General features: G+C 39.6%; 2 protein-coding genes across 4 annotated transcripts; both read right to left on the bottom strand.

Moving 5' to 3' along the window:
* Positions 1 to 1,878: 1,878 nt before the first annotated feature.
* Positions 1,879 to 5,999, bottom strand: rhoab (ras homolog gene family, member Ab). Of its 3 annotated transcripts, none has more exons than XM_043246840.1 (5): positions 5,846 to 5,999; positions 3,624 to 3,781; positions 3,109 to 3,229; positions 2,852 to 2,982; positions 1,879 to 2,709 (listed from the first exon to the last, which is right to left on the bottom strand). In XM_043246840.1, the coding sequence occupies exons 2-5, from the start codon at positions 3,777 to 3,779 to the stop codon at positions 2,536 to 2,538; spliced, it is 582 nt and encodes a 193-aa protein (XP_043102775.1). In that variant the 5' UTR covers positions 3,780 to 3,781; positions 5,846 to 5,999; the 3' UTR covers positions 1,879 to 2,535. The 3 variants fall into 3 exon arrangements, with proteins under 3 accessions (XP_043102775.1, XP_043102776.1, XP_043102774.1); XM_043246841.1 differs by having other exon boundaries at positions 5,733 to 5,897; XM_043246839.1 differs by lacking the exon at positions 5,846 to 5,999 and having other exon boundaries at positions 3,624 to 3,796.
* Positions 6,000 to 7,682: 1,683 nt separating this feature from the next.
* On the bottom strand, positions 7,683 to 11,319 carry tmem115 (transmembrane protein 115). The gene is made up of 3 exons (XM_043246827.1): positions 11,002 to 11,319; positions 9,535 to 10,439; positions 7,683 to 8,839 (listed from the first exon to the last, which is right to left on the bottom strand). Exons 2-3 carry the CDS (start codon positions 10,389 to 10,391, stop codon positions 8,611 to 8,613), a joined length of 1,086 nt encoding a protein of 361 aa, XP_043102762.1. The 5' UTR covers positions 10,392 to 10,439; positions 11,002 to 11,319; the 3' UTR covers positions 7,683 to 8,610.
* Positions 11,320 to 12,463: the final 1,144 nt, after the last annotated feature.

Below are 12,463 nucleotides of genomic sequence, written 5' to 3'. Positions count from 1 at the left end.
ATTGCTGTACCGTTATTGCATTGTGCTGTTATGGTGATAATTGTGAGTATTTGAATTATAGTGATTGTGTAAAACAATAACGTATCGTTTTATGATGTATTATTTCGTTTTATCTCGTTTTTATTTTCAAATTGACATTGCGCGCTCCCGTGCCGCCAGGCCGGTTTCCATCAGCTGTCCGTTTATTCATCTCTCTCTCTCTCTCTCTCTCTCTCTCTCTCTCTCTCTCTCTCTCTCTCTCTGTGCTTCCCGCCCACACACGTGCTCGCCTCTGTGCTCTGATTGGATGAGCAGGAAGGCGATGAGCTCATATTGGTTAAAAATAGCTTCACGCGCTGGGGCTAAAAATAGGCGCATATATAAAGCCCGGCGTTTGAGCGAGGCTCGCTGCATTTACGCAGCAGTAGTGGAGAGGGATGAAACTCTCCGAGAGACCGAGAGAGAGAAAGAGAGAGAGAGAGAGATTGCGAAAGGGCGGCGGCCTCTTTCTCTCGGTCCTGCGTCACGGCGCAGTCTTTCACAAGAAAGACAGAAATGGCAAGTTGTTGAGTTTTTTAGCCAGCCCGGGTCTGGGTGTTGCCCGCTGGGGGTGGGGGCTGCATGACTATTTCCTTCCTTCCTCAACAAGTCATGTTTTTTCCCCCCTCTTCAGTTAAATAGACGCCGGCTGTTTTGTATTGCATAATATCCGAGAATTATCCACGACACTGTCATTAAACATATCGGTAAAGATGGTTGGGAGAATTTCGTCGCGCTGCTCTGAATCCCGGATCATCCAGTGGGTGGCAACTCGAAATAATTCCAGCTCCTCTTCGCTAAATTTTGATTCAGAAAGCTCTCTCAACATTAGCCGGAGTGCAAAGGCTTAGTCATCGGCGTAAAAACAGAACATACTGTTCACTGACAAAATGAAAGCAGGATTTCCACTTCTGTTAAAACTTTTTCATTCCAGTCCTGTGAAGGAACTGTCTTGCCACCTATTAAGTCTTCATGACCTCCCCCTCTAAGGCTCATTTCCCAGATACAGTATGTGAACATATGATGAAATGTCACCAATCCACTTTTTTGTTGGCGTATAAATGATAGGAAAAATTCTGAAATATAAAACTAGTTCCAGATTTCACACCGGGAACTGAGTTCTGTATTGTGTTAAATGTTTGGTAATTTCAACATTAATCTACTCGACTTGCTGAAAGGGAATGGTATGGGCTTTAAACTGTATTTTACTCTTAATGTGATTTAAAATTTGAATGACTTCTGTAAAACAGTTCCCTCTACTCTGTTAGGGACTCAATTTCCAGTGCAGCACATTGTTCGGACATTTTGAGTAAATGAAGCACAAAAATTACATCTTCAGGATCATGTCACAACATGACAAAGAAGATACTCAATTCTCCTTAGTTCTTAAGGCATTTACAGCTTCAAGATTTCATAACTAAAATGTTGTAATAATTTTACACTTACTATAGTTTTATATGCACATACTATGATTTTTGTTATTGACAGTAGTTTGCTACTATCAGTAGGTTTGTTAAGGAGAACACTACGCCTCAGCAGAAATGCATAGGGAGAAATGTGCAGAGTCTGTTGATGTCCCTGATTAACATTTGTTTTTATTTCATGAAAAAAAAAGAGAAGTGTCAACATTCTTGAAAATGTCTACACTTTATGAATAGCAGGTCTGTAATGTGGAAATAACAGAAGTGTATTGTTTTGGCGAAGTACTTACAAAAAGGAAGGGGAAACAAATTGGCATTTTTTTCAGTTTGCATCCTTTACATTCTGCTAATTTCTTAACACATGAACCTGATCATTCTCTCTCTCGCTCTCTCTCTCTCTCTCTCTCACACACACACACACACACACACACACACAGAGTTGATCCTTATAGAACATCTTTTATTACACAAGATTACCAAGTCTAGTTTACAAATACGGTTTCCAGTCCTGAATGTGTGTACATATAAATACACACGTTCATATGTACAGGTATGTATACATATCAACCCCCCACCCACCCCATGCCCCTTTTTTGCTTTAAAACAGCTATTTTGTACTTTTGTTCCAAAATCCCAATCGTGCCCCGATCTAAAAGAAAACCTTAAAATCATTTACACATACAGAAACAATCAAGTTCAGCCCTGTTTCATGTTGCAGAAAAAAAGCCCAGCATACGAGGGATGGGCTGAAGTATTGATTGGCAGCTCACAGATCACACCTTTCCAATCAGGCCACAGGGTCACATGACAGCATTTGGCAGATGGGCAAGCTTGAATGATACCACAAATTCAGGTAAAGCATCAAAAAAAGTCCCATTTGTCCAAGTTCTCTTAAATACTGATAAACATCTCCATGACTAAAAATAAGACCAAAGGGGGGGAAAAAAAGACAAAACAAAGCTTTTTTTTCTGGGATCTCTATCCCAAAAGCATTTGGCGGATGTGAGGGGGGTGCATGACTGTGTAAATACGAGCGTGCCCCTCACACACACTCTTTTCGAGCCCCAGTATAGGCACAGAGTCCAATGGCGAGTATTCACAGCAGACTGCATTTGTTGTTCTTCTTTCCCCTGCGTGCCTGCAGCGCCGCTCTAGTGGCCATTTCAAACACCTCCCTGACGCCTTCTTTTGTTTTGGCTGAGCACTCCATGTAACCAAATGCTCCAATCCGATTGGCCATGTCTCTTCCTTCCTCTGCCTTAACAGGCTCCTATTGGACAGTCAACATAAAATCTGTCATCAGTACACATTATTTGCTTATTATTAACTTATTCTCTTAAAAACAATCTGCTGAAAAGTACAGTAAACATGTTTTTTTTTCCTGTGCAAATACTATACGTGTGTGCGTTTACCTGCTTCATCTTAGTCAGTTCCCTGCGTGTGTGTTCATCATTCCGCAAGTCCTTTTTGTTGCCGACGAGGATGATGGGAACATTTGGACAAAAGTGCTTCACCTCAGGTGTCCACTTCTCTGGAATATTCTCTACACAGAGTTTAAAGATCAAAGGTCAATACTGGAGTTTAAACACTCACCAAAAGGAAAGATAAAGCCCAATATGCGCATGTGAAAAAGGTACACAATGCAAAATACCAAAGAGAGTACCCTTACCTAAACTGTCAGGACTGTCAATAGAGAAGCACATAAGAATGACATCAGTGTCTGGGTATGAAAGAGGACGGAGCCTATCGTAGTCCTCCTGTCCTGCGGTATCCCAAAGAGCAAGTTCCACCTATTGGATAAAGAGGCACACCGAGCTCAAACACACATACAGAACATCTCAAACCACGAAAATGGACTTGCGCCACAAAAAGGACAGATGGAAGTGACATAAGCATGCTAAGCTAAATAAGGAAAGTGAATCAGGTCAATATTTTCACATTAAAGTGACTTCGAAGAGCTCCAACTGACAGGCAAAAACTTATTTAGTCTCTTAAAGTAGGTTTTTAGGTTTGCGTGTGAACACATGGTCCTCCGATGGCCAATAATGTGACCCTTAATGAGCCAAACGTTTAACAACTCGTTATTGTTGGGTTTTTTTTTAATCGGCATAAAGAGTGGCAACTACAAACAGCAGTAGTAATGATATTTATACACATTGCATTTCTCAAGTGTGTTGTACTCACCTGTTTGCTGTCAACCTCAATGTCGGCGACATAGTTCTCAAACACCGTGGGGACATAGACTTCAGGAAACTGGTCTTTACTGAACACGATAAGCAAACAGGTTTTACCACACGCTCCATCTCCTACAATCACCAGCTTCTTGCGAATCGCTGCCATACCTACAAAAGACATACACATACACAGTTAATCACTGCAGCACTGCGCTACCAGTCACCTTTGCTGTAGCAACTGAAATAATCACCATAGGTATAATTATTTTTCGATGTCACATCCTGCAAAGCTCTGATATGACCATTCGTGGTAGTCCTCCTCCATTACAAAGTACTGTAAATACACACCAAACCATCCCTCAGGCCCAGTAATCAAAGCCACACAGGGTTCAGAGACTTCAGAGTCCTCAGTTGACTCATCATAGCCAACGGTGACATCCGACAAGCCTTCAACGAGTCATTTCAACATGACCACAGCAGAACCAACCCATCCGATCGCATCAACATGACACGGCACTTCATTTTCTGATCCAGAACAGCCGTTTAAATAGAGGCAGATCTGGAAGTGTCTGTTAACTGGGCCAGATGTCTTTGAAGTACAAGCTGCACCCCAGTGGCCAAGATAAAGCTGGCAGCTACAGAACAGAGTCCACATTATTGATGAACAGGCCCGTGGCGATGAGAGCGCCTCAGATGGACAGTAGATTAAACACTGACACACACACACACAGAGCAGCAAAGCTAAAGATCAAAGCCTGAAAACCAGCAGAAGAGACAAAGCCTCGGCACTAAAGATCAACCAGTGGTTCTATCTTCCATGTGTCCCACATTATTAAAACGTACATCTATGTGGGAGATTTTCAGGCCAGCTTCAACATGTCTACCTAGAACGAAGCACAATATGCATTATATTGAAATGCTGTGCAGCCTCAGGGCCTGGGGAACGCTTGAAGACGAATCTGATGTTTATCAACACCTCCTAAACTAATATTCTTATACCCATGAATGTCAAAAAGTCAAACTTCATCGGGTTGCACATAGGCACATTACTTCTGGGACTTCTGGGTTAGTGAATTATTCAAAGTGATAAAGATTAGTCTGGATGGCACCTGTAGGCTCAACAAACCTTCATTAATAAAACAAAAACCTTCTGTATAAAATGTCTGTGAAACCACTTGACAATGTACATTCATACACTTATTGAAAGATTTGCTCCAAAATGTCTTCCAGTCATGCTGTCATGGAAATTGTAAATAAGACCCAATGGGAGTTTCAAACCACTCTATGGGATTAGAGACCCATATTATTAGGAACATTACTCACAATGACTTCTAACAGTCACAGTCAAATGTCATGACATCAAAATACAAGACTTTTGTTACAATAGCATAGCTAACTGCAAAATGTAAGACATTTGCCTGTACTGTTGTTTTTAATAAAAAACAAAAAACATTGTATGACATATTTTACATATAAACACCTCTCACTTTAACAACCAAATACTGTTTAAAGCTACACTACAATAGACTTTACCTTTTTAATAAGCCTATACCTTAGACTAAAGCAAATTACGGGAAATTTCGAGAATAACGATATAAAGTTCTTTGAACAAAACAATGCCAAAGATGATCTCATAAAAACTTACACATTTCAAATATTCAAGATCACGATGTCACAAAGGTTAACAAAACACATTCATTGAATTTAATGAATCCTGTGCTTATTTTGGATTACTAGTGTTGTTTATTTAAAACAAACGACTCAAGAACGATATCAGTTATAGGTAAATAAATTGAATAATCCTCCAGTTACGTCTAAATCTGAGATTATGCGCGTGTCTGGGTCGAGCTTTAGCCCTCCGCTTTAAATCAACAAAGACAAACAGCTTCCACCACATATAACGTTGTAACTGTTACCGGTTTAATCGAATACATTCACGACCAAACACTTGTGTGTGAACTTTACCGCTTTAACAGTACACCATAAAGCTCGTTTCTGTGTCTAAATACCCGAATAAATCTATTAAGGGTTTTAAAAATCTGGACGCCGAGGGCGAGCTGCTTCTCCCGGCCGGCGGTTGCTCGCGGAAGCGGCGAACGGTCAGTCGCCGAGCTCTTACCTTTCCACTATATCACAAAAGTAGTTTTAAAGCAGCCAGTCCTGGGCGAATTGAGCCAATAAAGTTTATGATAGCTGTGTGAACACGAAGACGAGAAGAAAAAGTAAGCTTACTTGCGGTTTAGATGGCTAGCCGTTTTGTTTTATATCAACGGTGGAGCTCCGTCGCCTCTTCTATCCGATACAATAAACCGTTGACGAGCACGCGCAGAGCGCGGGCATTCAGAAGGGGGAAGGGATTGTGTGCACGAGCTCGAGCCACGCCTGCGCGCGCACGTTGAAGAGAGTTTATTTGGCGACGGATGAATGAGTCATTATGAGAGACGGACCACCCTAACAAGGCAGTTTTGTGTTATATATGAAGTTAAAAACTAAAAATGTGTGTGTCGTTCATGGAGCAAAAAGGGACTATTATACAACTCTTTCCAGTTTAAAACAACCCCTAACAGTATAAACATAGTTGAATAGTTTCTTCGGAAAAGGAAACTCTAAAAATCTAAATATATAGCTTGAAATGTAATCAACATCAAACGTTAAGCTCAGCAGACTTGTTTTAGGAAGCAACAATTAATAGATAAGAGTGTAGAAACTGAACGTAGAACTCCCCCTGTAGAGCTCAAGCTGAATGAGCTTGAATGAGAATAAAACGATGATAACGCGTGTTTGATGCGCCATCTATCGGCAACTGTGTCTCGTTACAATGCCTTTTACAAGAAATCCCACCTGACATATTTAACAAAAAAAAAATATATATATATATATATATATATATATATATATATATATATATATATATATATATATATATATATATATATATATATATATTTTTTTAGTCTAATCAGAACAACAGTTTCAGTCACCATCGACTCTTTTTCATATTATAACAGCGAATGGTGATTGAGACTATCTTTCGCCTCACATCTGATTGTGTGCGGTGCAGTTAGTCATATGGTTTAGTGATTCAGGGTGTGCAAATGACAGAATTGCCATTTTAGGAGAGGTGTGGGATATATTGTGGCTAGTTCCACTTCTCATCAACACTACAGACAAACTAATGGTTTTATCTTCCATGCATATCCATGTGGGAGATTTTCACCAGTACTTCAACATACTTTACCCAAATCAAAAACACAATATGCATTATAATGAGATGATGTACAGGCTGAGGGCCTGGGTAACACCTGAAGATGAAGCTGATGTTTATTAGCACCTCCCAGACTAATATATTCATATACTCATGGAAGTCATAAAAGTCGAATTTCATTGGGTTGGATGTGGGCACATGACTTTTATGACATCCTGAAAACTACATGGCAACAGTAAGGTTAGTGGATTATTCAAAGTGATACAGATTAGTTTAGATGGCACCTGTAGGCATAATTAATTTTATGTCTGAAAGTCTAACACCACATGAGATAAGCCTAACATCTTTTTGCTAATATGATAAAGTTTATGAAGAGCATTTTTTAATTTAAATGTGTGTGTACCCTGTAAATCCGCTAACAAAAAAGTACCAGTTTACACAAAAATACGAATCATCCCAACTGTTAAACATAGCCAATAATAAAAATGTTTCTTGAGCACCAAATCAGCACATAATTTTTTTTTTTTTAACAATTTTACTGTATGTTTGACTAATTAAATGCAGCCTGACTGAGCATAAGGCTTCTTTCAAAAACGGTCCCTTATCAATTGTTTTGAATCAAGAAGGTCCTGTGGGACAGGTGTACTCTTCATTCAGTCTTTATTATAGATGGAAAGAGATCAGAAAATTTGTCTGAAACCTGAATTAGAGAATAAGTCTGCAAGAGAAGGCTGACACCTAGGAACCATGAGAAAACAGATCAACAATTACTAGTAGAAACTCCAAAAAAAAAGGTTAAAATATTAGTATAAAATTCATGAACACTAATCAAAAATATCAACATTAAATAAAACTCAAGCCACATTGTGTAGACAATCTGTGTTTTATAAAAACAGGTCCATTATGCAAGCTCATAATTTAGAGTGCAATACTCTTATCAAAGCCAACACATAAAGACAGATCATTAAAGTACAGATGAGGAAAAAGGTACAACAGGGGACAGAATCAAATTCTGTATTGCTATTATCATTTCAAACTATTCTGAACAAAAATATCTTTGAAATGACCGTATCCGACTCTCTCCTCACTGTGCCTCCACCTATGAAATCATCATGACTGAAAACAGGAAATCAAAGGGCCACATCCTTATCAACGAAAGCAGAACCTTAAATTAGAGATCACACGTTCTTCGAAAAGTTCCAAATTTTGCCAGAACATTCTTCTTCTTCTTTTGCAATCCTGCTCTTAAAGTTCCCGACATTCTTTTGATGCCGTTACATCAGTAAGCAGCAAAAAAGTCCCATCTTCTGCCCAATAAATATAAGGAATCTTGCCTTTTCTTCTGATAATAGGCCAAAAAAAACAAAAACAAATAAAAAGTGGCGACCCACAAACATTTGTAGAGTCTGCCATACATTTAAGAACGGAATCCCATAAACCATTAGAGCATTTATTCAAAAAGATACAACCCAAAAACCTTACACAACAGGCAAGAGGGAGAGAAGATATTCTTGTTTTTACAAAGCAGACGTACTGGAGCACTGCAGATGCTATGAATCAGGCTAGTCCGAGGGGTTTTTGTACAGCTGAAAAACTGAGTATGAATGTCTTTGTCATTTAGTTTGGGTAATGTGTTCATTTAGTGGCAACTCATTGGTGTATGTAAAACATTACCAAGATAACATGTGTGTGTGTGTGTTTGTGTGAGATGTCTCCAGTAGCGTTTGTGAATGTAAGGGTAAACTGAACTCTGCAGGACAAAAACAAGTGTGTGTTTGTGTGTCTTTTTGTGTTAGGAATGGGTCGGAGCATCTTCAAAACTTATGATGCTGGACTCCTGTTGTCCCGTAGGATTTTGTGTGGTGCTGGATGCTGGTGGCAAAGTCTCTCGGCTTGAAAGGAGAGGAGTGTCTGTTCGCACTTCCTCATCTTCATCATCCTCCTCGTCTTCCATGCTGGGCCAAGCCGACTGGTCTTCCACGCGTTTCAGGCGCTCATTCAAGGCTTTCAATGCCAGTTGCCTGTGTGCAAACAAGAAATTTAACTGATGCTGCTATCTGACTGGTCTGTGTCAAATTTACTTACTTTTTAGTTTTGAAATGCACAATATATTTATACCATATTGGTCCATGGCCAGTCAGAGGTTTAATTCAAATGTATGACACAATTTATCAACTACAGTTGTAATTAAAATAAAAATATTACATGAAAACAAAAACTTCAGAAGTACTAAAATGACTGAAAAACAAATGGAAGACACCAAATACAGTAAAATGTATCTAATAGAAATTACAAATACATTAAGTTAAACTAACCCCCCAAAAAATAAATAATAATAAAATAAATGAAATATAAAAAATATATATATATATATATATATATATATATATATATATATATATATATATATATATTAAATTAGTAATTTGTTACATGAATTTATTTTTATATCATACAAATTTTTATGTGTTTTTAAATTACAATACCATATAATTTGGAAAGTGAATATAAAAAAAAAGCAAATTAATATGTGAACAAATAATTTTATATAAATAATATAAAATAAAAAATATAAATAAAATAAAACCATAATCTATATTAAAAAGTAATCATTCCTAAATGTATTTGTAACATTTAAAAAATAGAAGAAACAGCATATATGTTAATATAAACCATCCCATGAAAATATCAGCAGTTCTGAATAAAATTAACGTACCTCCGCCGTTCTGCGTCTTGTGGGTCTGTGCCTGGTAGGCTGATGGTGATGGAGGACGGAGCCCCGACATCATATCGCTTCACCATCTTTCGACAAACTTTTATCTTCACAAGTGCAGCATGCACAAGCCCAGCTGCGAAGCCAACAGCCGGCTGGAGCGCCTCTGGGAAGAATGAGGCAAAGGCAAAGTGGTCTGACATGTCCCCACGCCCCCTAGAGTGCCTCTGGTAGAAGCGCAGGTAAACCCACCCAGACAGAGCGCCGTACCCACACGCTGCTAGTGGAGCTGAAGTGTCCAGCAGCCCTGCTAGCCGCAGGACGGCTATTGCTAGCAAAGCTAGCGCCGGGGCGGCTTTCAAGCGTACTTGAGGAACTCGAAGCACTGTGGTGTCTCCTGCAGTCTGCTTCAGTGCTACAAGAACGCCCCCCAAAAAAGCGGGTGCGCCATACACTCGCACTGCAAACAGGTAGTACAGGTCAAAGGTGGCAGCGTAGGTGAGAAGATAAGAGAGTGCAGATAGGAGACCGGCTGCTACATTTACCACGGCGAAGAAGATCAGCAGCTCCAACGCTCCCCATAATGGCTCCAAAAGCCGTCCAGCGACCATCACAGTTGCAATGTTCACCGCCACCCCGAGAACGTGTTGCTCCACCACTGCATGAGTCAGAAGTGTCCAAATCCAGAAGTTTGGTGGGAAAAGGAAGCCAGGTGTGACGCCAAGCAGGTATGGGGTGTTAGCAGCCCAGGAGATCAGGTACAGAAGGATCACTGTGGCACATATGGACTTCACCACCACGCTCGTGCTCGCGAGTGCACTCAAAAAGTGCTGCCGTGCCACTGGCAGGTAACGGTTCATCCTGACGGATTCGAGTCCTCACTAGTAAACGCTCCAGAAATGGCAAGCCTAAGAAATCAGCAGCTTAAGTCAAATATGAGGGACACAACCAGGAGACGAAACCCAGACATCAACATGCAAGCAGTGTGACCTCGTCAACAGAGGTTCTGCAACATAAGCAACTTCGGGATGGTGTCTTAGGTGAAGATTGTGGAGAAAATGACAGTATTACCTCACACTGGTCTTACAGGTGATTGCAACACTTGTGATGAGATAAGTAGATCTTATCCTACCTCAAAGAGATCTTCCAGTTTGCGTATAAAATACTTTAAATACTGACGCTTTAATCAGGGTAACTTTAAATTTCTTGCTGATTAAGTAGTTGACCTTACTGACAAAACATTATTTGACTTATCTACCTGCTCAGGTCTTCCTGTTTCTGAGTTCTTAATATATAATTCATCACTTATGCGTTTCTATCAGGGTCACCTGAGCTACTCTACCTGTTTATCGGCACCGACTGCTAACACTCCATAAACCTCACCTCTTCGATTTGTTTTAACACATTTTCATGTCAGTTTAATAGTTTCATGTCTTATATAAGTCTTTTGGTATTAGTTCAGGCACTTGCCGTTTGTTTTAAGGGTAAAAAACGCGAAGAAAGGCGAGCTCTGAACAGCTTTCTCTCCGGTGGCATGTCCTCTCTGACCGGCCTGGAGTCGCAGTTCAGTCCGGGGATTTCCTCTCACAACAGGCCTCCAGGTAGCAGGTTTGAAGCCAGTAAGCGTGAATCCAAAACAAGCGTCCCGGCTTTTCTTTTTAATATCCTGATGTCGACATTTCATCTGAATTAAGACTGTGTTTTGTTATTTGAGAGTGTGGCGTTTCCAGCAAACAGCCACAAAGCACAAACATCAGATTTGCAAACGTCACCGTTCAGCTTTGCGACTGGGCGTGTCGTTTACGGCACTTTTGGGCTAAGATTGCTGGGAAATGTAGTCCCCCCCATGAACGCCAAGGCGTTTTTACCTGTTCAGTGTTTAATTTTGTGGTACCAGTAGTGTTTTTTAATACTATATATTCAATAGTGACTTGTAATTTAGCTGCAAATTGCTACTATGTGTCGCCACAGGTTCGAGGTCACAAGGACAAATAATTATTATTTTTATTAACTACGATAACGTACAAAATTACTATGTAGCTCTTTTCTTTAATTGCCAGTAAGTATTCAACTAACTTATTCCTTATAGTCACTTGCTTCTAAAAAAATAATAGCAAATTAAATAGTAATGTAATTGATTAACAATGCTAGCAAAGAAAAACAGTAATATAGAATTGAAATACTAATTAAATGAATATTACGTAATCACTATTGAAGTAAATGTAGTCCCTAGTCTAATTCTAGTCTTATAAATAATTAATTACTACTGAAATTGAAAACGATACTAATCGCTATTGGATAACGTAACTGGAAAATAAAAATATTTATAAACTATAAATGTCAAATACCTGTTGTCCTATCTAGTCCACTAGATGGCGAAGCACACTGGCTTTTTGGAGCCCAGTCGTGATGTACTTCGGTGCTCACAGATATCCTGCATTCCCTCAGAGTCTGAAAAGGTTATGCAGTTACAGAGGATGTGACCTCAGTTGTGCAGAACACCATGAACAGAAAGGTCTCCGTAGTTCCTTCCCTTGTTCTCACCTGTAGATCTGCGGTCTCGCGCACCCGCTGGGATGCTGACAGGTGTTGTTGCACACGGTGTGTCCTCACAGAGCAGACAGTGATATTTAAGCCAGCAAGGATAACATGTTCTCACCCTTTCGCGCACAAAACAATTTCTGACGTCCACAAAGGTTCAGCTCTCCGCAAATTCAGTAGGCCTATGGTTTTAATTTCAAAGTTTTATGTCCAGTCATCCGTTCTGGCAGCACACACACACACACACATTTATCTATCACGGCAAAGACTTTCAAACTTATACTTAGCTAATGTTTTTTTTTCAATCCCACAATCATAAATCATTCGTTTTTACATTTTTATTAAGACCTACTGTGTTTGTGGGTGAACATCTGGTATCCAAAATGTTTTA

This window comes from Puntigrus tetrazona, chromosome 8 (assembly GCF_018831695.1).
Source record: "Puntigrus tetrazona isolate hp1 chromosome 8, ASM1883169v1, whole genome shotgun sequence".
NCBI classification, from domain to species: Eukaryota; Metazoa; Chordata; class Actinopteri; order Cypriniformes; family Cyprinidae; genus Puntigrus; species Puntigrus tetrazona.
Note: the sequence above shows the minus strand (reverse complement) of the source record. Positions and strands in the feature narration are given on the sequence as shown.